The following is a 27,007-nucleotide window of genomic DNA, read 5'->3' on the forward strand; positions in this document are numbered from 1 at the left end:
CTTTTTTGCCTAAAGTTTTAATCAATTTTTATAATAAACAAAATCTTGGGATTATTTTTCAAAGTGCTTGAAGGACCGCTGCTTAATTGAAAAACGTTTTGCCTGCAGTGTCGCCCGTTATTATTATTTTTGGTCAGTTTGGTCTCTGAGAATACAAACTTTCATGTGGAAACTGTGTTTTAGTATTTAATTTAATCAACCTGCAGTCATAGAGCTATACGGGACATTGTCATTTCAAAGGCGATTTTCACAAACTGCATTTTTCCCTCTTAGGTTCATCAGGATCAGCCCTGAAAGCAGCACTGAAACACACCAAACTTTACAACCTTCTATTTATTATACAGCGTTTATTTTAAGATTTTGACTAAATGTACTAAATGTGTGTATTTTTTATATCTAATTATGCTTTATTAAAGTTTTAACTCCAAAAAATGAGGCAAAACTTGAATTTTTAGGCAAATTTTCTGTTAATTTAGATAACTCAAATACAAAGCAAGACTTCCAAAATCCTGATATGTCTAATATGACGACAAAGTGAAGCAAGAAATATCAACCTCTCAAATGTTTTTTACACATAAACTTACTTATTTTTTTTATATGAAAACATCACATGATGAAAAACGTGTAATATATTTCTTTCTTCTTTTCTTTTATATGAGTAAACCACAGAACAAGTTTCAGATTTATATCACTACACTTCAGATGTTTTCAGACTCACTCGCAGTGTCTCAGAGTGTATCAGTCTTCAAGGGAGAGTATGGTGCACAGAATTAAATTAAAACATATTAATAGTTGAGCATAAGACACTGAAAAGTAGTAGGATTGTACCAACGCACAGATCTGAACAAGACCTACATGAACGCTGGTTGCACTGCTGTTTTTTGTTTTGTTTTGTTTTTTGTGTCATTTTAGTTTCAGACGACATCGACGTTCTACAGGCTGATAATATTTAACACAGATGGGAGCAGCTAAAATTAATATTGTGAAAATGCAGATTTGTTTTTTGTAATTCAGTGAGCTCCTGGGTCAAGTCACTGATAGAAATGATCAGGTTCAGCAATTGTGAATTTATATTTTGGATATTTCATGACAAAGTCCAATATGAATGGGCCAAATGGAACTGAGAGCAGGATGGTCACAGTTTAGATTCTGAACACCAAACTGACTGTCAATTCCGAGGCTGTATTTATCCAAAAGATTCTAGCGAAGATGTGTGGAGTTTAAAAACACAGTGGAGCACTTTCTGTTCTATTTCATCCCTCCTGACTGCCAGAGGGCGGTGCTGAAAGCACTGAATGTTCCCTTCGCACATGCGCAGTTCGAGTAATAATACCAAATGAGTCACACCCATGGATCGGGTCACACCTGTGACCAAGGATGACGCCCCGGAGGTAATATATTCCCTCGTCATCCGTGACTCTGTTCCTCATTTCTTCTCGCTTGCGCGCTTCTTCGCTTGAAGCCCTTTCACCGCCGTGGTCGGAGCAGCGGCTTTTTCACCCTCCGAGGGCTGCGACTATTTGAAGGTATCAGTCTTTTGTTTTCATTTTTTCCTCCGGTGAAGGCTGCGTTCCTGCGCCCTCTCCCGCAATATTATTTTGCTATCTACTCCGCAACGCACAGTATTTGTCGCTGACATTGTCAGTCGTTTTTCGTTTGTTTTCTGTCTTCCGGTGAGGCTGCCGTGCTGCGCCCTTTCCCGTGATATTATTTCTATTATCAACTGCATACCGCACCGTGTTTATCGCTAACGTTGTTAGTAGTTTTCATTTTGCATCTTGTCCTTGGGTGAAGGCTGCTTTCCTGCGCCCTCTCCCGTAACATTATTTTTTGCTGTTAACTACACAACACACAACGTTTATCGCTAACGTTGTTGTTTTTGGTTTGTGTTCTGTCCTTCGGTGAAGGCTGCGTTCCAGCGCCCTCTCCCGTTATATTACTTTTACTGTCTCCTGCACAACGCACAGCGTCTATCACCAACGTTGTTGGTTGTTTTCATTTTGCATTTTGCCTTAATTGGTGATGGCAGCGTTTGCGCCCCCACTCCCAGTTTTGGCTTTGCAGGCCTGATACTGCCTGTCAGTTAGCAGGCTGCCTCATATTGTGGCCCTGTGCGTTGGTCGGTGAAGGTTGCGTTTCCGCCCCCTCTCCCGCCCTGTTTCTGCTTACGTCTGACCGCTGTCTAGCTGTCTGTTCTTTGCGTCGGTTGTAGTGCCTGTGCTCGTTTCATTACACCGGACTAATGGACGGCGCTCATTGTTGTGTGGCCTGCGGGTCCGGCCTTCAGGGTTACGATGGCCACGACCTCTGTCCAGCATGCCTCGGCCCTGACCATCTCAGGAAGGCATTGTCGGATAATTCATGTATAATTTGCAGTTGCATGCCACTTCCTGTCAGGACTGCAAGGATGGCTCAACTAGACACCGCAGGTGGTGGCGATCTCCCACCATCAGGGCAGGTACCATTGCCCCCTCCTAGGCGTTCAAAGCGCCGTCCTGAGGCTACCGTTTCGAGAGCTCCGCCCAAAAAGAGGTCTAAGTCTGATTAAGCTCTTGCATCTAAAGTAGAGCAGTTGTCAGCAGAATTGGAGGTGATGAAGTCATTATTGCAGGCTCCCCGCATGGTTGCACCTGCTTCAGAGGCTGGGATGTCTTCCCGATCAATGCCTGTTCTGACCCCAGAGGATGATGTGCTTTCTCTGGCAGTATCTGCTTCTCATTTTCAGGATGAGGAGGATGTACCTTCCTCACGTGTTTCAGAGGATGGTTCATATACTTCCACACAGAGCCTCGGTAGTGACTCAGCTGATGGCTCCATGCGAGATGTTATCCGCAGAGCTCTGGACCATTTGCAGCTGGAACTTCCAAAACCTGAACAGTCTGGCCTTGGTAGTGCTTTTTTTAGACGCGGGCGTCCTCCTACACCCTTCGCTGTACCCCCCTCTGAGGAATATCTCAGAGAGTTGCATGCCTGTTGGAGGGATCCGAGTGCTTTCTCCAGGCTCTCGTCAGATGGCCGTGTTTTGGCCACGATGCACAATGCAACAACAGCTGGTCTGGATCGCATGCCTGCTGTTGAACCGGCTGTGGCTTCTCTCATTGTCTCACCCGAGGAAGCCCTGCGCCAAGATGTCAGGTGTCCGAGACCTCAGTGCCGTGTGACAGATGACTTTATCTGCAGGGCGTACAACTCCGGTGCGCGGGCTGGTCGTCTGGGCAATTCTTTGGCACACTTATTGTTTGCCCTCTCTGCCTCCCTCCGGGGGGGGAGGGTGCTGCAATGGCTACTGATGTTGGTGATGCTGCATTACAGGCTTTTGCTTTGATGACACGGGAACTTGGACGTGTTATGTCTTTTCTGGTTCAGGCTCGCAGGCAGATTTGGCTCGCTCAATCTCCCCTGACGGAGGCATCCCGTAGGACTCTCCGCAGTGTACCTGTGGAACCAGGACAGTTGTTTGGTTCGGCTGCCTTGGAGGCATTAGAACGAACTGCCCATGCTCGACAGACAAGGCAGCAGCTCTCCGGCCTTAGCAGAGCTATGCCCCCTCCTCGGCAGCCAAGGCACCAGACTGCTGGCTCCAGCACTCAGCCATCCCCTCGGGACAGGCCTGGCAGGGTTTTTCGTCATGAACCTCGCCAACCAATGCGGCAGTCCAGAACTGCGGACACAGGCCGCTTCCCCCCCAAGGCCCCTAGGGGCCGTGGGGCCAGAAATTGAAACCTTGAGGCCGGCTGTCGGATACTTTTCCCATCAGCAGCTCAGGTATTGGGCTGCTCATGCGTCGGATCCATGGGTGGTTGCCACGTTGGCTCATGGATACCGGCTGCAGTTCCGACGCCGGCCACACATGTCTGGTCGGGTCAAGATGACTATGATCAACGACCTGGCAAAAGCTCGAGCATTGGATCAGGAGCTGTCCGCCCTCCTATCCAAAGGGGCCATCGAAGCAGTAGATCCCCTGCTGCAACCCAGGGGCTACTACTCAACGTATTTCATCGTACCCAAAAAGACAGGTGGATTTCGTCCCATTTTGGATCTCCGGGGACTCAATCGTTTCATGAAGGTCTTACCATTCCACATGCTCACCACAGCAGAGGTTCTTCAAGCCCTCGCAGCGGGGGAATGGTTCCCGTCTATAGACCTCAAAGACGCTTACTTTCATGTGCCCATTGCACCACAACACCGGAGGTTTCTCAGGTTTGCCTATCGAGGCCATCACTGGCAGTTCCGGGTTCTTCCATTCGGGCTCTCCCTCTCTCCAAGGGTGTTCACCCGATGTGTGAAGGGGGCCCTTGCTCCTTTGCAAGCCGCCGGACTGAAGATATTGCCATACCTGGACGATTGGCTGATTTGTGCTCCATCCGAAGCACGTGCGAAGCAGGACACAGGTCACGTGCTTGCACATGTGGCCCGGTTGGGCTTCACGGTGAATATGGAGAAGAGCAACCTGACTCCATCTCAGACAACAACCTTTCTTGGGTTGGATTTAAACACTGTGACGATGAAGGCTCACCCATCCCTTCGTCGCCTAGACGACATTCAGGCTTTGGTCTCTCATTTCAGACTGGGCAGTCTGCACCCCTTTCTCGCCTTTCTTCAGCTTGTGGGAAAGCTAACTTCTGTCACACGAGTTGTGCCTCTCGGCCTTCTGTCACTGCGTCCGCTACAGAGGTGGTTAAACAGTTTTCATCTGGATGCCACAGGACATCGAAGACGAATGCTCAGAGTGACATGGCAGTGCTCCCGTGCACTGGCCCCCTGGAGGGACAGGAGCTATTTGTCGCAAGGGGTCCCCATGGGTCTTGTGGTGTGTCGCAGAGAGGTGGTCACCACAGACGCCTGCCTCACAGGATGGGGCGCGGTATGCCAGCACAGAACAGCTCAAGGGGTTTGGTCTGCCGCGGATCGCTTGGACCACATAAATGTTTTGGAGTTGCGTGCTGTCCATTTGGCTCTCAGGAGTTTTCTGTCACATCTCAGAGGAAAACATGTTCTTATTCGGTCGGACAACACTCCGGCCGTCTATCACATCAACCATCAGGGGGGCCTCAGATCGGCACGGCTTCTCAGGGTGTCCCAAGACCTGTTAACATGGGCTGCTCCTCGTCTGTTCTCACTGCAAGCAGTGTATCTACCGGGAGACGGCAATCAAGTGGCGGATTGCCTTTCCCGAGGGCATCCTCCTCCAGGCGAATGGTGTCTCCACCCAGAGGTGGTGCACAAGATATGGAACCTTTTTGGGCGGGCGGAGGTGGATCTGTTCGCTTCACAGGAGTCTACTCACTGTCCTCTATGGTTCTCTCTCATGAGGGAACCAGACTCTCTGGGACAAGATGCACTGGCACACTCTTGGCCCCAGTGCCTTCTCTATGCTTTCCCCCCTCTTCCTCTGATTTGGCCGACCCTACAGAGGGTTCTCCAAGAGGGCCACAGACTGTTGTTGGTTGCTCCGTACTGGCCAACACGACCGTGGTTCCCGTTGCTGTACAGTGTGTGTTGCAGTCTCCCATGGCGTCTCCCGGGCAGGAGAGATCTGCTGTCTCAGTTGGGGGGGTCAGATATGGCATCCCAATCCTCAACGCCTCCAACTGTGGGTGTGGCCATTGGCGGGCCCGAGCTGCAGCTGATCGGTGTCACCGATCCTGTTCGGCAAACACTTTTGAATGCCAGAGCGGCCTCCACTCGCCAGCAGTATAAGAACAGGTGGAAGTTGTTTTCTCACTGGTGTTCTGCCCGCGGTGTGAGAATCCTGTGTCTTGTTCGATGCCTGTTGTCCTGGAGTTCCTCCAGTCTCTCCTGGACAATGGACGGTCTCCATCCACTCTGAAGGTGTATGTTGCTGCTATATCCTGTCATCATGGTTACAGTTGGGAGCCATAACTTGGTCTCTCTTTTTCTATGGGGTGCCCGCAGGTTGCGCCCACCAACTACACCTCGAGCTCCAGTGTGGGACTTATCATTAGTCTTGGAGTCTCTCTGTGGCCCTCCATTTGAGCCTTTGGCCCTGGCGAACCTTAAGTGGCTTTCATTTAAGACTGCATTTTTATTGGCTATTGTGTCGGCGAAACGGGTCAGTGAGTTACATGCCCTTTCTGTCAGTCCTTCCTGTCTCAGGTGGAGTCCGGATAATTCTGGTGTTACCCTGTGGCTAAATGCAGCATTCCTACCTAAGGTGTTGTCCCGTTCGCACTGTAACAAACCTTTGACTTTGGCTCGGTTTAAGCCCCCACTTGGAGAGGGCAGAGACAAGCTGCAGTTGTTATGCCCAGTGCGGGCACTGGAAGCCTATATTGCAGCCACGGCAGGTACGAGTTCAGACCAGCTATTTCTATGTTACGGAGTGCCTAAGGAGGGCTGTCCTCTTTCTAGGCAGCGCCTTTCACACTGGGTGGTTGAGACTATTCGCCATGCCTACAAGGTTACGGGCCGCAACCCTCCAACTGACGTGAGGGCCCATTCTACTCGAGGAATCTCCACTTCATGGGCAGTTATGAGAGGGGTCCCTCTGGAGGCAATATGTGCCGCCGCATCTTTGTCTTCACCAAGCACGTTTGCCAGATTTTATAACGTCAATGTGGTCTCTCCTCATCCTCTTGACGTGGTTCTTCAAGACTCTCTGGGCTCTCCTCACTAAGGTATGCTCAGGATTCTTCGTGACATAGTTGGTATTAGTCATTCAGTGCTTTCAGCACCGCCCTCTGGCGGTCAGGAGGGATGAAATAGAACGAAAGTTACGTATGTAACTACGGTTCTATGAATCCCGGATGACCGCCAGAGATACTCTGTCACTCAGGATTCTTCCGGCTCCGCGAGAAGATTTTGTAGGAACAGAGTCACGGATGACGAGGGAATATATTACCTCCGGGGCGTCATCCTTGGTCACAGGTGTGACTCATTTGGTATTATTACTCGAACTGCGCATGTGCGAAGGGAACATTCAGTGCTTTCAGCACCGCCCTCTGGCGGTCATCCGGGATTCATAGAACCGTAGTTACATACGTAACTTTCGTTTTCCACTTGAGAGCAGAACACAGCCTGTAAATGTGCAGGTTTTCTGAGTTAAACATGTGAATGAAACAAAACACAACTCCAGGTCTGTTTTTGATGAAGAAACTACATCAACTCTAAACCAGGTCTAAATCAGAACTAAACTAAGATTAAACCAGGACTACATCAACTCTAAACCAGGTCTAAACCAGAACTAAACTAAGACTAAACCAGGACTACATCAACTCTAAACCAGGTCTAAACCAGAACTAAGACTAAACCAGGACTACATCAACTCTAAACCAGGACTAAACCAGGTCTAAACCAGAACTAAACTGAGACTAAATCAGGACTACATCAACTCTAAACCAGAACTAAACTAAGACTAAACCAGGACTACATCAACTCTAAACCAGGTCTAAACCAGAACTAAGACTAAACCAGAACTACATCAACTCTAAACCAGGACTAAACCAGAACTAAACTAAGACTAAACCAGGACTACATCAACTCTAAACCAGAACTAAACTAAGACTAAACCAGGACTACATCAACTCTAAACCAGGTCTAAACCAGAACTAAACTAAGACTAAACCAGGACTACATCAACTCTAAACCAGGTCTAAACCAGAACTAAGACTAAACCAGGACTACATCAACTCTAAACCAGGACTAAACCAGAACTAAACTGAGACTAAATCAGGACTACATCAACTCTAAACCAGGTCTAAACCAGAACTAAACTAAGACTAAACCAGGACTACATCAACTCTAAACCAGGACTAAACCAGAACTAAACTGAGACTAAATCAGGACTACATCAACTCTAAACCAGGTCTAAACCAGAACTAAACTAAGACTAAACCAGGACTACATCAACTCTAAACCAGGACTAAACTAAGATTAAACCAGAACTAAACTGAGACTAAACCAGGTCTACAGGAGATCTAAAACAGGACTATCACAATTTTTGACTGAGGAGCATAAAGGTGTGCCCCAGTTTAGAATTTTAAGAATCTGGTCACTCTGAGCTAAACAAATGACAATATATTCTCCTAATTTGGTCAAAAATCGAGACGCCTGGGAGATTAGTTGCATGAAACTGGGACAAATGAAAGGTTTGGACACAGAGCTCAAAACTGGGACTGTCTCAGGTAAATATGGATTTTTAAAAATTGTTTGTTCACAATTGTGTTTTTTTTTTTTTTTTTTTAATTAAGGACAACAGAATATAACATTTAACACAATATAATAATAAACATAAACTAAAACATAAAAACATAAAGCAACACCCACAACAAATACACCCCCCCCTCCCAAAAAAACAAAACAAAACAAACACACAGACCACACAAATTTAGTTAAATAAAACAAAAATAACGTGGTAGTGCAACATAAACACACCTCTCGGCCCCCTCCTTATGTTGATATATTTTGGCCAATTTATAATTGAAATTCCTGTTCCATTTTTATATAAACATTTTTGACCCTGTACTTAAACTAATATTATTTTCACCATCATCATTTCCTTTCATCATCTTTTATTACTTATTACAAGCCCCCGATTTTTAAATAATGTTTTGATTTTTTGTAATGTGATCTTTGTGTGGTGCCATTTTGTTTGTATCTGGGGTTCTGAAGTATTATTAAAAAAATAATAATAATAACATAGCAAAAACGTACTATACAAATTAACAGAACTAAATTAGTAAACTAAATGACATAAACAAAAAATAATAAACAAATTTTAGAGTTAATCAAATAGTTTCTACACAGTACTTAAGGCTTCAAATCGTCTCTTTTGTTTATTTTTTTAACGAGCGGAACCGAAAAACGCGAAGCTGCAGTTTCCCCCCGGGGCTCGCCGCTTGCCGTAGTTTCCGGTCTGGTTTGTTTTGAGCGGGAGCTTCGTTATTTTTTGTCGCGTTTGAATTTAGTTTATTTATTTTCCTGCAGTTTTTACAGATTAAACCATGGAGCGGTACGTGATCTGACACTTATAATCACATAATTATCTCGCACGGTACTTGGGTTTGTACTTTATCTTGTAGAAAATGTAGAAAGTGGAAGAAAATCCGTAGTTTTATTGTTGATAGTCGCCGATGCAGTTTTGTTTTTACGGTGTTCCGCGTAAAAGTGCAACTGTGCTTTTCCTACATAAAAAATAACTATATATACAACGAATCATTCTTTTGTGGGTGCAGAAACTGTTCAATATATTAAGTTAAAGATTATTTCTCCATATATTATTCATCTTCCGTCTGGTCTCTTTTTTTTGTTCGCTACGTGTTGAAGGCAATAATGCTGCTTAAAAAGTGTAATTTGGTTTAAAAAAAAAAACATAAGTTATATTATAATACAGGGTGACCAGACGTCCCTATTTACCTGGGACAGTCCCAGTTTTGAGCCCTGTGTCCCCTGTCCCAGCAGATTTATACAAAACCAGTGATTAGTCCCAATTTCATACAAGAAATGTCCCAAGTGTCCACATTTTTGACCAATTTGATCTAAATCAGGTCTAAACTAGAACTAAACTCAGACTAAACCTGGACTACATTCAATTTAAAAAGGTTTATTGAAAATTCTCCATACGAAACATATGAAGAATTGAAATTGTGTATCTCACTCCCAAGTGTATATAATTAAATGATAAATAACATCAGGTCTAAACCAGGGCTTAAACAGGACTATCACAATTTTTGACTAATCTGATCTCCATCAACAGTAAAGAGCAGCAAAAATTGTCATTTATTTGGCTAAATTACAGAAAACCGTGTTTGCGAATAACCTTAAAGCAAATTTAAAAAATGTCCCTCCGATTGTGTAATCTCGTGTCAGTCATGATCTTACATGCTCTTTTCACAATTGTATTTACATCAACCATCCCAACCCGGGTTTGTCACTGTTTAGAATTTTGAAAAGACCAGACAGAAGATGAATATGTGACAACAATCTTTAATGTCACAGTTATAATATGTATTATCATTACAGTAGATGATGATAATTTCTATTTCTTCCGCATTTTCCCTCTAATGTACAAACAGAATACACATATAAGGAATATGAGCATTAAAATAAGGAAATGTCAAACATTCAAGTAATCTCTCAGGAATTGAATTCTGTAATGTCCTGTTTCATCTCCAACCAGAGCACACAATTGAAGACTTGAAAGGGTCGTTTTAGTAAAAATAAAAAACCTTTTGAAAAAGAAAAGTTAAAGCATTGTGTCCAAACTTTTGACAAGTGTGTAAATAATTTGTCTAGTCAAGTGTGTCTAATTTGTTATAGACTGTACGAGCTTGCTTTTGTTAACATGTCATTACAATTTTCTGACAACGGAAATCAGATTATGGTTAGATTTTTGGTACACATGGTGAAGGCAGCCACTATTTCTCAGAGGAGCCATAGAAACTGACTGCAGACACCTGTAGTACTCTGTCACCTTAAAGTCTTTTATCTGTTTTAAAAATCTGTATCTTGTGTTTTTCCTTCAGTGGGAGAATGAGCCGAGCAGGAGGCCGGATGTCCGAGCTGCCGATGAGAGTCCAGGACAGTAACCGCATGAGTATGGTCTACACCACCCCCCAGAGGTGAGAATGTCTCTACAGGAGAGTTACCGTTGTTGAAAGAAATGTCCAAAACACAAACCCTCTTACCAGGGGTGTGCAAAAATATTGAAATATCAATATATCGTGTCATTTAATGTGATGATACAGTGCTGATATCGAGAGCTGCTGTATTGATATAGTCACTCTCTCCTTTTTGTTGAAACTCAAACTCCTAAACTCTACCATGAACGCTCGTATTGATCACAGACTCCTGAAAATGTGTTGAATTTTTGCAGCAAACCTTCATTTGGGAAGCTGAGTATCTCAAAGCCTCAGTCGGTGACGTCGGAGCGGAGGACCAGCTTCTTCGGGGCCAGGTACGACTTTTCACGGCTCTGATCCGTAAATGCACCACTGAGATATTCTTATTTTACTATTTTTTTATTATGCTGTATCGTGAGCTCTATAGTCATACTTCTTACTCTCGCTGCTCAGGTCGAGTGGAGCCGGCATGGCAGGTTTCGGAGGGACGGAGAAAATCAAAGATGTTCGCCCTCTGCACGACAAGTCGTACGTTCAGCAGTGCATCAAACAGCTGTATGAGGTAAAACTAAATACTCTTATACATGAAGTTATGAGGGATTTGTCTCTGGGCTTTTTCAGGGGTTTGTTTTGAAGTTTACTTGTACTAAATATGTTTAATTGCTAGACTGAATTGTCTCTGCTACGTCCCATATTACGCAAAATAGACTCTTCTGACCTGAACCATGTTATAATGAAGTTTCCTCATCACAAACAGAGCTGGAGCTGTGTTTTGTTTCATTCACAAATTTGAGTAACGTATTTTTCGGACTACAAGTCAGTATGGAGTTTAAGTAGCACTTTCTGGGTTGAAATTTATTTTATAAAAACAGAAACCAGGAACCGGCATTTCATGTTGAAAGGCAAATTCTAGTAATAACAATAGAACAGAGAACAACAGACTGTTAACGTCACATATGAACAGTTCTTATAAACAACAGGACAACTTGCAAAACTCACTCCAAATCAGTAAATTCTTCATCCTCGGTGTCACTTCTGAGCAACTCCACGACCTCTGGAGGTAAACGGAGCGCCGATTACTCTTCTGTGTAGCTGTCGTCAGACTCAGCATCAGTTCCAGTTAGAATTATTCCGTCCTTTCTGAATCCCGACAGGATGGTTTCAGTGTCAGTGAAGTCCAGGCTTTGTCCATCCATCCAGTGACTTCCAGGAAGGTTTCATGGTGCATCCTCCGGGTTACTGTGAAGCTGTGTTCTCCATCCCCGCTTAATGCCAGTCCCTCACAAGTTTCTCACTCACTCCAAACTTTCTTTCTGCTGCTCGATTACCATGTTCGGCTGAATATTGCAACTACAGTAGAGGGTGAAGTGACAGTGGTACAGTAGTAGCAGAAAATTTTTAATATATAAGTCGCACCGGAGTATAAGTTGCAGGAAACACCCAAACCATGAAAAAAAGTGTGATTTATAATCCGTAAAATATGGTAATCCTGAATTATTAGTCTGTCTGCATCTCCAGAGCTCAAAATGCCCTGCTCCACCTTGTAAAGTCGCATTTTAAGTCATCCTGAAGCAGGGTTTGTGTGTTTAAACAAGTGTCAATGAAACAAAACACAGCTCCAGGTCTGTTTGTGACGAGGAAACCACACAAAAATCACAGTAGATCAGGAAATAACGCAATATGAGCCTTTTTAACATGTCTTTTTGTCCGTGTAGTTCCTGACCGACCAAGGCTTCCCAGGCCCATTATCACCCAAGATGCTTCAGTCTCCCTCCACCAAAGAGTTTGTGAAGATGTTCGAGTTCATCTACCGCCAGCTCGACCCTACCTTCGAGATGCCCAACCAGAAGGTGGAGGAGGAGGTGCCCTCGCTGCTCAAAGCCCTGCGGTAATCAACAAACCAGGGTTACACAGAGCTTTTTTCATTTTTGATGAGTAAAATGGGCATTTTTCTTATTAACTTTGCACAAACTTAGTGGACTTTTAGTATCACGGCCATGATTTAGCATTTGTTTTTCACTGAACTGTATCGAATCATATTGAATTGAAAGTGCACTGTATCGAAAAACGTATCGTATCATGGCTTGTGTATCGAGGTATGTATCATATCGGCAACTTCTTAATGATACTCAGCCCTAATTCCCAGTGCAAGTAGAGTACAATAATTGTGACTTTGGTTATGAACCGTACAGCACATGGATAATAATAATCCACACGCCCTGGTGAACTCCCGCGGTCTCATGTGCTCTGTTTGTGCTGCAGGTATCCATTTGTTCTGTCCAAGAGCTCCATGTATTCTGTGGGGGCCCCTCACACTTGGCCCCAGGTGCTCGGAGCCCTCATATGGCTCATCGATAACGTCAAGGTGAGAAAATAAAACCACTTTACTTTAACTCGACTTTAAGGACGTGTAGAAAAGCGAAAGAAGCGCTATAGATTGTGTGGTTCTCAAACTTAAAGGGCCCATCTCATGCAAAATTAACGTTTCAGAGCTTTCTACCTTCTAAGTGATGTGTGGGCCTTGTATATGTCACCCAAGTGGTTTTTAGATTGATTCTACGTTTTTTTTTTAACAAATTGCAGAGTATTTCTGTCACCCTCCCACGTGACAACAAACTAAAGCTGCTACAATGATGACGCAGCAGATACACCTATGAAGCGTTTGACGTAGCAGAAAGCACTTCACACCCACTCTGCTCTACCGCCTCCACCCCGATTGCAGTGTACACGATATAATAAATGTATCTACTAGTGTTTATTAATACTTTACCAATCAGTAATGTGGTGCTTGAGCTTCGTGCACCTTAAAGTCCTCGTCCGATTCTGGGTCCAACACATGCGACTGAACGCTCTGTATCACCATGATGAATAAAAGTTTATTCCTGCCGCTATCAGGGCGCACACCTGTCTCCCCCTCCCTCCCTGAGATGAGCGGAGGAAGGGCGGCTCACTCAGAGCCTACGTCACATTTGGAGGGCGGAGCCTGTTCTTTCTCAGGACGGGCGGGGAGAGGAGCAATAGTCGGCCTTTCATAGCTCCTGGTCTGTGACTGTCTCCAAGAAATCAGTAACTATTGTGTAATGGATGTTCCAAAACCCCAAATTGTGCTTGTTTATGTGCAGAAGATACAGTATGAAAAGAGTTATTTTGCATGAGATGGGCCCTTTAAGAAACATTTGGCCTGCTAAGAACCATCAAATTGGGCTGGGGGATGTGAAAAATTAAATTAATTCTGTAATTCTGTATTTGCCAAAATCACTGATATTCCACATACTCATTGGATTCTCAAACTGGTATCAAAACTAGATACTCATTTGAACAAGCAGCGAAACAGAAGCAAATCACATCAATACAACAAAACTGGACGCACTCTGAATAATTTTTGAAAGGTCTTGATTAAGATAAGATGAAAGAAACTCCTAATTTGTGTTGAAAATTATATTCTGTTGTCTAAATCCAGGGTAATTTCTGTATTGACACTGAGTATCAGACCTTTTTTGGCGCCTAAACGTTGTGTCGTGTGTTTTTAGATTGCCCAGAGTCTGAGTAAACAGGAGCTTCTCTTCACTGACTTCTGTGAAGACGACAGAAACATCGAGGATGGAGTGGAGTTCAACAAGGTACACATGTGTTTCATACTAAAACTTCACTCTTTTAATTGATACTTCGCAGCTTTTGATGACAGGCTCTCGAAAACTAGCTCTTTGGTATTTTTTCTTGAGTTTTCGTATTATTTTAAAAAATTTTTGACCGTGTTTGCCAGTGTGTGTGTGTGCATTGTGTTTCACGGTGACAACATTTGACCATAGAAATACATGTAAAACACCCCAGCCAGCACGGTGTCGCTGCAAAGTATCAATTGTTTTCCCTGGAATGTTCCACAGTCTGGCATTAAGCTCATCGATCTTGCATTTATTCAGTTGCTGTTACGATTTATTGCTAAAAACATGTTTGTTTGTTTTTTTGGAGCTGGTGTCACCTGCTTGTTTCCATGGAGATAGGATTAATACCATTACTGTCCACCTGAAAAGTTCCATAGTGCGGCTTTAAATGTGCTACTCTTTTTTTTTTTTTTTTTCAGCTGTTCTTTGACTACACTGCAGACGCCTACGCCAAGTTCATCCAGGGACAGGACACTTTTGAGGACGAAGACGAGACGTTCATTAATAAATTACGTAAGCCCTCGATATTTATACAATATTAAAGGTGCAAACAGTGATAACTAGTGGTTCTCACTTACATATCCTTAACAAACTGGTTTTGAAATATTTGCACTTTTAAACATATAGTTTTCTAACAAACAGTATAACTGGTTCTCACAATATCCTTAGGTTTGAAAAACCTCTTACTTTTTGAGTAATCAGATTTTTTATTAAGAAAGGTCATGGTAACGGAGGGAAAATTGTGCAAGCAAGTAGAAGGTGCATGATTTAGCGTAATTTGTCGCTTTTTTCTTCTGAATACTTTAATATTACTTCAAAATGAAAGGAAACTATTTCTATAAAATGTCAGTCCTTCCAAGCTAATTTTTATCATTTTAAATACATAAAAAAAAAAAATAAAATCATGTACCTTCATCAACAGTTCAAAGATCAAATAACACAAGATATGAGGAAATAAATTAATTTATTTACATGATTTGCAGGTCTTTGAAATTTCGGAAATAATTTTGTTCCGTGTTTCATACATGGTCTGTTTAAAACGTATGTAACTTTAGAACCAAAAATGGTACAGAAAAAAGGTAAACAGTTTCATAAACTAGAGTACATATGTATCTGTTGAATACATTTTTATATCAGATGCATTAACTTGAATTTTTGGCCTTGCTGTTTACTTCTGCTTGACCGGGCCCAAATTCTGTATTAAACTTAGTCTAATATTTTTTTCTGTTCATGTAAAATGTTACTTGTCAAAGGAGGTATATTCATTTATGCTGAGCGCTGTATCTAGATGCATCAGTCACCATTTCTCAACCAGTTAAACTCATGTTCAAGAGATGTTCAGGCTCAGTTTTTACTCTATTCGTACAGAGTCTGAGGGGAGTTTTGTGTTTTGTCTGTGCAGAAAAACTCTACAATGTGGACGAAGCGTATCTGGCATCGATGGAAGAAAAACACCAGTTCCTGAGCAAAGAGTTGGAGAGACTGGAGAAAGAGAGCCAAACGGTCAGGAGTTTATCAGTTATTAACATTTAAATGTTTTTTAAAGGCTCTGTACAGTTTTATTCTCACAGATTTGAGCAAAAATATCTCCAATTTTAGTCCAGGCTGTTCTGTCTTCGGAAGTGATCAAAGAACATTCACAAAGACTGTAAATGAAGCTGAAGTTCATTAAAATGAACCTCTGTGCGGTCCTGTTTCTCGCTCGCTGACGACGATGTTTTGTTTTTACAGGACCGCCTGATGCCCAAACGGATGGAGAAGGTGAAACTGCAGTCGGACCTGAAGAAGCTGCAGAGCTACAGGAGCAGTTTGGACGCGTTTAAATCCAACCTGGAGAGCAAAGACACCGAGCTGAAGGAGGAGCTGGACAACACCGGTATGAGGCAGATTTACAGGACATGTGTAAAGCAAAATAACTAGCTCTAGTTTTGTATTTTCCGTGGTTGATTCTCCCTGTTGAGAGTAGATATCAGGCTAACACAGATCAGGGACCTCAGATTTATACGATGTGTTTTTCTAGGGCTGAGTGTCAGCTGACTTCACAACATTCTACTGGCCAATTATTTAATACAGATGAGGGCAGCTAAAATGATTATTAAAGCCCATTAACAATACCAAAAATACATAATGTTTGTAGGGAAGCATCTATCCATTACTGGTACTAAATATTGGCACAGATACACTGAAAAATTGCTGAAAAAAAACAGCTCTTTGTGACTTGACTCAGTGGAATATGAGTGTTTATTCTGTGACAGAGGGATGTTGATGATGATGATGATGATGAGTCTGTTCTGTGTGTCGCGTTGGAGATGGTTCATGTTTTCAGAGATCAGACGTGTGCAGGTTTAGCGCGGCTCTTTATTTTACATCATTTCACTTTATTTATGTTGGTCACTTTATTTATTTTGGCTCCTGTTGTGATGAAAAAACTGAAAAGTGTTTGTCTTTTGGACGCATGAGCACTCAAATTTATCTCGCAGTAACCAGGATACTGTATATACATGCACCATGACGAAACCGGGAAACTCAAAAAACCCGATCATACCCGGGACACTTATGTGCATGTAAACGCTCTCACTGAGTGGAACAGTGTCTCCAAGGAGCCAGAGCCCAAACGTGGGACTGTGAGGCACGACTCCAGTGTTTGTGTCAGACGCAGCCTCGTCTCCTTACGCTTCGCTACGCACAGCGACCTACATTCGGTTTGTCGATTAAAAATGAATGTAAATGACGAAATTCTTAATGGTCAGTTATCAATTAGTCAACTAATCATGCCCATCCATAGCCTGATTCATCAGCCGGTTTTACTTTGTTTCACTTAGAAACCGTCTGACCTCGCAGCATTAGGATTCGTTCGCTTGACGGTAGACAGGTGTTTTTTTCATTTAACCAATCGCTGCTGTTTGGTCGTGATGTATGTAATGCGCCGCTAACGGGGCTAACTGGTATATTAAGCTTTTTCCAAATCCTGTAGGAAGAAGGACAATAATGTCTTTCCTCATAATAATGAATATCTTGATCTGAATATGTTTTATTTTATGGGCGACAGACTGAATATAATGTATGTAGACTGTAATGAGTTAAACAGTGACCAAATAAAAATACATGAACATGAACACATATTAATTGAAGTAATGAGATTATTTACTGGTCATAGGTGACCCAGAAAGTCTCATAATGTTTGGACATTTATACAAGCTTTTCTGTAGTTACTTCAGACATAAATAAGAGCTACATAAGACATTTGATCAGTTTTGTCTTATTTTGTTTTAAAAGAAGTAAATGCTGTTTTCAGTCTCTGCACTGGTATCAGTTGATATATAAAGTATCAGAATGAGTAAGAAAAAGGTCGTTCGCTGCATCCCTAAATATTTGTCCTTTTAAAATGATTATCAGTCAGATTTCTAAGTGTTATTTGTCCTGCTGATGAAATTCTCATTAATCTGACTGAGCAATCATACGAGGAACCACAGCTGCACGGTTAGCACTTACCACTGCGTCCCTGTTTTGCAGCGAGTCACGTGGACTCCCTGAAGCATGAGCGCGACGAGCTGCAGGTTCTTCTGCAGAATCAGAAGTTCACCCCGGCCGACGTGGAGAGAATCAACCACGAGAAGAGCAAGCTGCAGCAGACCATCGCCAGCCTGACCCGATCTCTGGAGGAGGCCGAGCAGCACAAGTGGAACGAGGAGATGGCCCTGGCCAAAGTCAAGGAGAAGGTACCAGAACACAGAGCAATGGGCAGGGTTTGGAAGAATAACGTTTAACAACATTGTTTTTATTATTTAACTGTTTATCACAATTACGCTATTTCCTGATCTGTTATAATGTTGTTTCTTCGTCTCAAACAGACCTGGAGTTGTGTTTTGTTTCATTCACACAAGTTTCAAACACAAATCCTGCATATTTACTGTATTTTCCGCACTATTGGGCACTCTGTCATTGAATGGTCTATTTTCGAACTTTTTTCACAAATAAACCGCACCGGACTTTAAAGGAAACACAACAGTTGGATGGGTCAGTGGGACTTTGTTCGGCGCATTTACGGTGACTCTGGGGTTTGTTCAGTTGTGGCGTGTAGGGAGGGTGCTGTCTGGGACCAACGCTGGATTGTCGGCGTGTTCGCAGTGACTCAGTTGTTCAGTTGTGTCTAGAAGTGGCACATTGCACTCGCTTTTTTGGTTCGTTCCTCCATTCCTCGTCGGCGTGGAGTGATGAGTGTGTCTGTGGGTGTGTTTCGCCACACGGTCGTTGTCTGCTCCGTGTGTGTTTGTGTGTTCTGCGGATGGTGCTGCTTTGTAGTTTACTGAAGTCGTGCTGGGACACCTGAGTGGATTCGTGTATAGGGCGCTCTGGCTTGCGGGCTGCACGGCCGTTTTTTGATGGGGTTGGAGGCTTAAGAGTGAGCCCAATAACCTGGAAAATAGGTAAATTGAGTTAATCTCTCAAACTGAAAACCTTGCGATGTCAACATTATAACATGGCTAAAAGCTAACGAGAGTACATGCATCCTGAATTTCTTATTTCCGGTCATCGCACAATGCATACTGGGAAGGATCCTCTGAAAAAGTGAGCATCAAATCGCCATTTTTTATTTCCCAATGAGATGCGTCTATTGACAAAGTCAATCCTTTCTAATCTTTTGAGCCATATCGCTTTTGTTTCTGGTTCTGATATTGTCATATTTTAGTTTTGGGATTCGGACATCGTAATTGTGTGTTTGTTGGATGTCCTAACAGAGGATAACGGCTTCAGAAGTTTGCGAACTCCATAAATGCAAAAGGGAAATAGATCTGTGTGACTGCAAACCTCCGTTCAAACTGTTTCCCTTCCCAAAGGAATTGAAAAAGGTGAAGGTGATGGGCAGGATTGATCCACAGGAAGGACCAAAAAAGTAACCTTTGTCTGCCCAAGAAATTATCTCGAGTTTGCAGCGAAAATTTTTTACGTGGAGCGCCAACAAAGCAAAATTCCGATCCCTCGCTCCACCTTGGTTACGAATTTAAAAAGTCAACGCCAAAGCGAAAGGCACCAACAGTTCGCCAAGAAACACCTTCCACTGCAAAGAGACCAAGACGTGATGTTGCTGTAAAACCACAAGAACAAGAAAGTGCAGCTCAGTCTGTTTGTCTTCTGTACCTCAGAAGTTGGCTATACCAGGTTTCTTTCAGTGTAGCTGTGCCAAAATTGTCTTTCCTCAGTACAGGTAAAGGAACAGGTGAATAAAAACTGCTTTATACTGTCTTCATTTAATCTCTGTCCACATGCTGAATCCTCTGTGTTCACGTGAGTCTGTTTTTCTGTCTTAGATGGAGCTGAGGCTGGCAGAGTACCACAAACTGGCGCGTAAACTGAAGCTCATCCCGGTGTCCGCGGAGAACGCCTGCGGGCACGACTTCGAGATCCGACCTGGAGACATGGTCCAACACAAGACACAGATACAGGTGAAGAAGGGTGGGGACTGCACCTGGATTTACACAACACACCTGTAAAAAGATGCCAATACGATACATATCTCGATACATAGGCCACGATACGATACATACCTCAATACATAGGCTATGATACGACACACAGGCCACAATATGATAAATTTCTCGATACACAGGCCACAATACGATACATATTTCGATACATAGGTCACGATGCAATACATTCCTTGATACAGTGCACTTTCAATTCTATATGAATTTATATCAAATTGTTTTGATACGGTTCAATAAAAATAAAGGCTAAATCATGGCTGCGATACTAAAAGTCTTTGTTAAACCACTTCTTGTGCAAAGTTAACATGAAACACAAACATTTTAATCATCAAAACAGTGAATATGTCAAATTTATTGATATCTTGCTCTAAACAAGCAACAAAACTGTAGCACTGTAAACAATTTATTAAAATATGCCAAAAAATACTCTTGGTGATATATCGATACAGCAGTCCCTGATATCTATACTGTATAATGACATTAAACAATACGATATTTTGATATTTTTGCACACCCCTAATCATTATCATCTTGAGTGAATATTAAAGGCAACTCATTGTATCCTCTTACTAATTTAACAAAGGTACTACAATCACAACTGAACCACCCTAATTTAACTTAACATCCTAATTTATTCTTATTCTTAGTATAGGAACAGGCCACGCCAAAGTTCAGAACCTCCAGAATACCTTCCCCGAGCTGCAGAGGCTGCACTAGCACTGACTCATGATTGGCTGCAGGAGCTGGGGTTTAGAGAGTGAAGATTCAGATCAGAGAGAGACATTTTAGGTTTAAAACAACTGGATTTCTGCATTAAATCTGGCAACCAACACCAATTTACACCATAAACAGCTTGACCGTCATGTCCAATTTTGTAATTAAGAATAAATTTGTATTACATTTGTTATCAGTAAGAGGTATATTTGATTTGAACATGTTTATCTTGTATCTGGGGACTCTGGCAGGTCATGAATTCTTTGTCCCCTCTCTTTAAAAGCCCTGTAAGTATATCGTGTGTAATGTTGTGTGTGTGTGTTTCAGATGCCGCTGAGGAAGCTGATCAGTGACGTGGAGGAAGAGAACAGCCGTCTGGCCAACGTGAAGCTGAGTCTGGAGGAGTCTGTGGAGCAGGTGGGTCTGAGCTCTCGCCCGCTCTGTGTACAATGAAATATAAATACATTTAGATTAGGTGGAGGTAGTCGACTGCAGATTCCATGACACTTCACCCACATGAGTACGAGTGTTTTGTGTGTGTGTGTGATGTGGTCGGAATGATGGATTGGAAGCGTCTCGTCAGTCTTTGGCTGCAGAAGACACATACATATACACATACAGAACGATACAATACGATACATATCTCGATACAGTGAGCTTTCGATTTCATTCAATATAAACTACAGGTCAAAAGCTTTAGAAACACCCTAATTTTTCCAGTTATTTATTGAAATTCAAGTCGTGCAAGTCCAATGAAGATCTTGAAATGGTACAAAGGTAAAAACTGAACAGACAAAAACAACAACAAAAAAGATAAAAGATACAAAACACAAGTCCAAGCTCTGCCAAAACTACCTCAGGAAAAAAGATGTTAAACTTGAAAACATGGAGTGTCCAGCAGCACAGTGTCCAGACTTAAACTCCATCGAGCTGGTTTGGGATGAACTGGACAGAAGAGTGAAGCAACCTACAAATGGGAACTTCAACACTGCAACAGACTTTGGAAGAACTTTCTGAAGAATATTTGATTTCTGTTGTAAAAAGAACGAGCCACGAGTGTGTTCAGCTGTTAAATCTGTCAAAGGTGGACACTCTCATGAATCAAAAGTTTATCATTTTAATTCAGTTTATAGCTGTTTTGGTCAACAACAAAAAATTTGGACAAAGTGTGGTTGTGGTGTTCTAAAACTTTTGACCAGTAGTGTATTTCAAATCGATTCGATACGGTTCAATAAAAAATAAAGGCTATATCATGGCTGTGATACTAAAAGTCTTTGTTCTTGTGCAAAGTTCATATGAAACACAAACATTTTAATCATCAAAACAGTGAAAGTGTGAAATGTGTTGCATAAATGAGTTTTCTTTCTCTAAACAAGCAACAAAACTGTAGCTCTATAACAAAATAATTGAGTAAAATACACCAAAAAATACTCTTGGTGATATATCGATACAGCAGCCCACAATATCGATACTGTATCATCATTAATCCATACGATATATTGATATTTTTGCACAAACTTACACAGAAGGCATCAAATTTAACCTGTTTGGAGAGTATGGATTATGCAATGTAAAGCATGTGTCTCAAAAAAGAGCTTTATACATTTTTTTGTTTTTTTAACATAAAAATACAAAAAGTACTATGAAGAAGTATCACAAGCGTTTTTGAGGGTTTGAATACATCGTTGTGAAATTGTCATGTTAAAATATTGTAATAGTTTTACTTAACACCATTTTTATTTTAAATTGTCTGGACTCCAGGTGAACTCGAACATCTCAGACAAAGTGAACGACCTGAAGCAGCTGAGGGAGCAGATCAGAAAACTGGACGATCGCCTGGACTCACGTAAACAGGTATGTGCATGTGAGGGTTCATCACATCGAACATAAAGTCCACACGAGGTAAAGCCTTTAATATTAGCAGAAGAGATCATCCGTTAAAACTAGACTAAATGTGAACCAGGACTGAACCAGGACTGAACCAGGACTGAACCAGGACTGAACCAGGACTGAACCAAGACTGAACCAAGACTGAACCAAGACTGAACCAAGAGAACTAAACCAAGAGAACTAAACCAAGAGAACTAAACCAAGAGAACTAAACCAAGAGAACTAAACCAAGAGAACTAAACCAAGAGAACTAAACCAGGTCTAAACCAGGTCTAAACCAGGTCTAAACCAGGTCTAAACCAGGTCTAACATAAAGTCCACACGAGGTAAAGCCTTTAATATTAGCAGAAGAGATCATCCGTTAAAACTAGACTAAATGTGAACCAGGTCTGAACCAGGACTGAACCAGGACTGAACCAGGACTGAACCAGGACTGAACCAGGACTGAACCAGGACTGAACCAGGAGAACTAAACCACGTCTAAACCAGGTCTAAACCAGGTCTAAACCAGGTCTAAACCAGGTCTAAACCACGTCTAAACCACGTCTAAACCACGTCTAAACCACGTCTAAACCACGTCTAAACCACGTCTAAACCACGTCTAAACCACGTCTAAACCAGGTCTAACTTATCATGTATCCCTTGTAGGAGCTGGAGCGTGAGGAGCAGGAGTGGGCCGCGGAGCTCGAGTCCATGGACCAACATCGCTCTCTGCTGGAGAAGAAGGTGAACCACGGCTACGACGACGCCGTGCAGCAGCTCAAGACGGCGCAGCAACAGTAAGAAACACAACAGTTCAACAAGCGTGAACAGAGACTGGGCGAGAGATGGAGGGAGGACTGAACGTTTGAGGTTGGACCCGCCTGTGACCTGATGTCCACTCTATTCCCTTCATAAGGCGCTACAGGTCACTACAGGTCACACCATTTTCAGTATCATGGAGAGGTGGGACCAAGTTGTTGTGTTGCAGAACAAAAAGCTGCGACACCAGACCAGTCCCGTACAGGGCTGTAGAAGCAGGTGCCAGCACCTATAACTAAAGATGAGAAAGAGCCTAAACCAAACCTGATCCCAAGAGAAAAGCGAAAAAAGGACCACCTTCAGGGCGCGCGCACAGAGTCTGGAGCGCGCACGGTGAGCGGGGCTGGGCGGAGCAGAGCAGCAGAGCAGAGAGAGAGGGCCACGGGCAGACAGCTGTATTTACAGGCTCCTCACAGCCACGCAACGATAAACCATAAAAAAGTTACGCAAAAAAAAAAAGAAAACAATTACAAAACTTACCAAAAAGGAAACAAAAACAACTAATGATCCAAATCAATGCGCCTGCGTGTAACAATCGTATCATGAGACTTGATATCGTTACACCTCGAGTCAGTTTACAAAAATATTAGTGACAGCGGAAGGTTTTTACTCAAATATTTGGCCCAGGTTTTTCATTTCAGCTCTCACGAAGAAACTTTTATTTTTCCCACTTGGCAATTTAGTTTGCAGCAGACCATACGCTCAACAGTATTTGTGATTTATGTGTGGGTTTTTGGGGCTGATCCCAAGTGATAACATGTGTTTTTCTGTGCCGCAGGTATCACTTAGTGCTGCAGGAGACAAACGAGGAGAGGAGGACTGTCAATAATAACTTAGCCTCTGTGTTGGCCACCGCAGCGAACCACCTGACCATCACAGAGGTACATCACCCACAAACCACACCGTCCCGCAATCTTATATATCTATATTTGATACTTGAATCGTAATAAGACGACACTGTAACTGATCACCATGTTTAAGAGGAAAATAGAACCAAACTATGGAGTAAGCAATATTCATGTGCATATTTGGCTATAGTTGAGCAGAAAATAAATATTTGTGAATTCTTGAATGAGTCCAGTCCAACAGAATTTGAACTGAAAAGTTAAGACATCAAGAATTACAATCACGAAATGAAAATTGATGGTTACACTTTCTTACACTTTACTGTCAAAAATCATCAACATCGATCAAGATGGTGGACTTTTGAGCCACATACGGACTAAACCGGGACTAAACCAGGTCTAAAAATTTACTAAACCAGGACTAAACCAGGACTAAACCAGGACTAAACCAGGTCTGAACCAGGTCTGAACCAGGTCTGAACCAGGTCTGAACCAGGACTAAAAAAGTACTCTAAACCAGGACTGATCCAGGACTGATCCAGGACTGATCCAGGACTGATCCAGGACTCAACCAGGACTCAACCAGGACTCAACCAAGAAGTGTGAAGCGATGATTTTTTTTTTGACAGTCGAGTCGCATCTGTGAATTAATATTTGCGTTGAATACAGCGTAATAGTAACTTTTAATTTCGTCCTTGTAATTCTTGACGTTGTAACTTTTCAATTTGTATTCTGATGGATAAAACACACACAACACATTTTATGTACGACTAGACTCATTTGAGAGTTTACAAATATTTATTTTATGCTCAACTACAGACAAATATGCACATGAATATTTCTGAAAGCTTTCATGCTCCATACCAAACACCTTTGTGAAGTAGTGTTGTAACGACACTAAAATTTCAACCTTTATTTTGATTCAAATTCGACAGGTTCTGATTCTGATTTAGACAATAGAATAGAATCATACTACTTTCTTCTGTTCCCATGTGGACTTATATCTGTGTAATCCCTCAGTGGTCCAGGGGTGTATTCTAGTCCAATCTAGTCTAGTTTTTCTGGGTTGCCTTGTCACGATCTGCATGTAGATCTGCAATGTACATTTACATATATCTCTGCGTATTCCCCGCTCCTCACTTTTTCAGGGCAGCGCCGTCTTCCCCAACCAATTTTCTGTGGGAAACACTGATTACTGTTTTTCCTTGTTTAAAACTTGAGTACTGTATTTTTCAGACTTTAAAACGCACCGGATTATAAGGTGCACTGTCAGTTTTTCAGAAAATTAAGCACTTATGTGAAGTGAAAGATAAAAATTAGAATTAAAAAAATAAAATAAAATATGGATCCTCAGAAAAAAAGTTTGGGATACACTGGTCTATGTGCTCTTTTACTTGTTCTGATACAGCTCAAGATCTTTCTAAAACTCTTCAGAAAAGCTTCATTTCTTCATTTCATTTAAAACACAGGTGTCAAACATACGGCCCGGGGGCCAGATCCGGCCCTCCAAGATCTTTAATCTGGCCCTCGGCTGATTTTCTACTAAAATATTTTAATCATATTTTCTATTAAAATATTGGTAATTTTCTGTGGTGTTTATCACAGCAGCGTCTCCAGTGTCTCTGTACGTGGCCCCTCCCACCAGAGCAGCACAAATGAAGACTTGTCTCTTTCCAAACGCTCTTAAAGGACGATCGTTTTGACTGTTGACCGTGACACCCTCATCAACAAAATGTCCAAAATGAGAAAAGTGGAGCCGAGTTCAGAATTTTCCAAGAAAAATGGACTTACTCCTATTTGCAAACAAGTTCATGTTAAAACATTGTGTTGAAATAGCATTTTTTTTTTCCATAATATTATAATATTTTGTAAAAGAAAGAGTTCATCAATTAAAAGATTTCTGTAATACATTTGCGTTTCTCTGCACAAATATTTGAACTTATTGCTGTTTTTGGGGTTTATCTGACATGAGTTTTCTGATCCGGCCCCTTTAGGATCAAAGTAGGTTGGATATGGCCCCCGGACCAAAATGAGTTTGACACCCCTGATTTAAAACATTGATACCTTTTTTCGATGTTAGTTTTAGTATCGATTAGTATCAAATTTTTCGATACTCTGACAGCCGTTGACATGTTTAGTATCGGCTCTTGGGTCTTTATATTTTTTTGTGTTTTCTTTGCGCGCAGAAATGCCTGGAGGACGTGCACAGCAGAGTGAAGCGAGTGTGTACGAATGCCGTGGAGGAGGACGCCGCCGCCATCCTCCAGCTACGAGACACGCTCAAGAACTTCAGCGCCAAAGCGAACCACCTGTAGAGCGCCCCCTACAGACCGCCAAGGACTAATCACATGTGCTAACTTTTCCCACATCCTCAATACTCATTCCAATATCCTTTTTACTCACGTTTAAAAGAAAGTTTGTGTAATTATTTCTTTGTTTATGAGCTGCGTTCACACTAGTTCTGCTTTTCAAGGCCTTTCTAAACTACACTGTTATTAGTCTGTGTTTTCTGTCGGCCCAGTTCGGCTTTAGTCCCAGTTTTGACGTAGTGTGTAGTGCGAACACAGCCTTTATTTGTATTGTTAATAAAATTGAATTGTAAATAAGCACTTGCTTTTTTTCTTTTAACCACTAGAGGGCAGCACACACCTTTGTTTGTACCAGGTCAGTTTTTGCCTGACAAATCCAGACTCATTATCTCTATCAAATGCTTTTCTTCATGGAGATGCTATATTTATGTCCGGAATGTTTCACAGTATGGCATTAAACCTTTCTGTCTTCATGGAGACCAAACCGGACCAAGTTACAGGCCAGATCTGTGGAGAGGCGACCACGCTCACAGTCTGTATGAGTGTTTGTTACGTCCCCTTTGCTAGGGGAGAAAGGGAAGTAACAAAAAAACCAGGATGTTAAAGGTTTAACAAAAAATTGTGCATTTATTATTTACAGTGTAAGGGAAGACAAACAAAAAAACAGGCAATTAAGGTGAAAAATAAATAGGAGTTAAACAAAATAATCTAATAAACTAA

At 42.2% G+C, this 27,007-nt stretch overlaps 1 protein-coding gene across 2 annotated transcripts; it reads left to right on the forward strand.

Moving 5' to 3' along the window:
- Positions 1-1,403: 1,403 nt before the first annotated feature.
- Positions 1,404-26,584, forward strand: ndc80 (NDC80 kinetochore complex component). Of its 2 annotated transcripts, none has more exons than XM_055162145.1 (17): positions 1,404-1,526; positions 10,485-10,580; positions 10,835-10,915; positions 11,034-11,142; positions 12,296-12,468; positions 12,843-12,945; positions 14,111-14,200; positions 14,662-14,755; positions 15,645-15,745; positions 15,974-16,118; positions 17,756-17,961; positions 19,552-19,686; positions 20,770-20,859; positions 22,204-22,296; positions 22,981-23,111; positions 23,912-24,014; positions 26,165-26,584. In XM_055162145.1, exons 2-17 carry the CDS (start codon positions 10,492-10,494, stop codon positions 26,291-26,293), a joined length of 1,872 nt encoding a protein of 623 aa, XP_055018120.1. In that variant the 5' UTR covers positions 1,404-1,526; positions 10,485-10,491; the 3' UTR covers positions 26,294-26,584. The 2 variants fall into 2 exon arrangements, with proteins under 2 accessions (XP_055018120.1, XP_020773049.1); XM_020917390.2 differs by lacking the exon at positions 1,404-1,526 and adding an exon at positions 8,863-8,971.
- The last annotated feature ends 423 nt before the right edge of the window (positions 26,585-27,007 follow it).

Source organism: Boleophthalmus pectinirostris, unplaced genomic scaffold, assembly GCF_026225935.1.
Source record: "Boleophthalmus pectinirostris isolate CB_2022bp ecotype Guang Dong unplaced genomic scaffold, ASM2622593v1 HiC_scaffold_4, whole genome shotgun sequence".
NCBI classification, from domain to species: domain Eukaryota; kingdom Metazoa; phylum Chordata; class Actinopteri; order Gobiiformes; family Gobiidae; genus Boleophthalmus; species Boleophthalmus pectinirostris.

Coding starts and splice junctions, on each gene's coding strand:
- ndc80 (XM_020917390.2), top strand. Junction 14,201..14,661: donor ATGGAGTGGAGTTCAACAAG/GTACACATGTGT, acceptor TTTTTTTTTCAG/CTGTTCTTTGACTACACTGC. Junction 14,756..15,644: donor GACGTTCATTAATAAATTAC/GTAAGCCCTCGA, acceptor TTGTCTGTGCAG/AAAAACTCTACAATGTGGAC.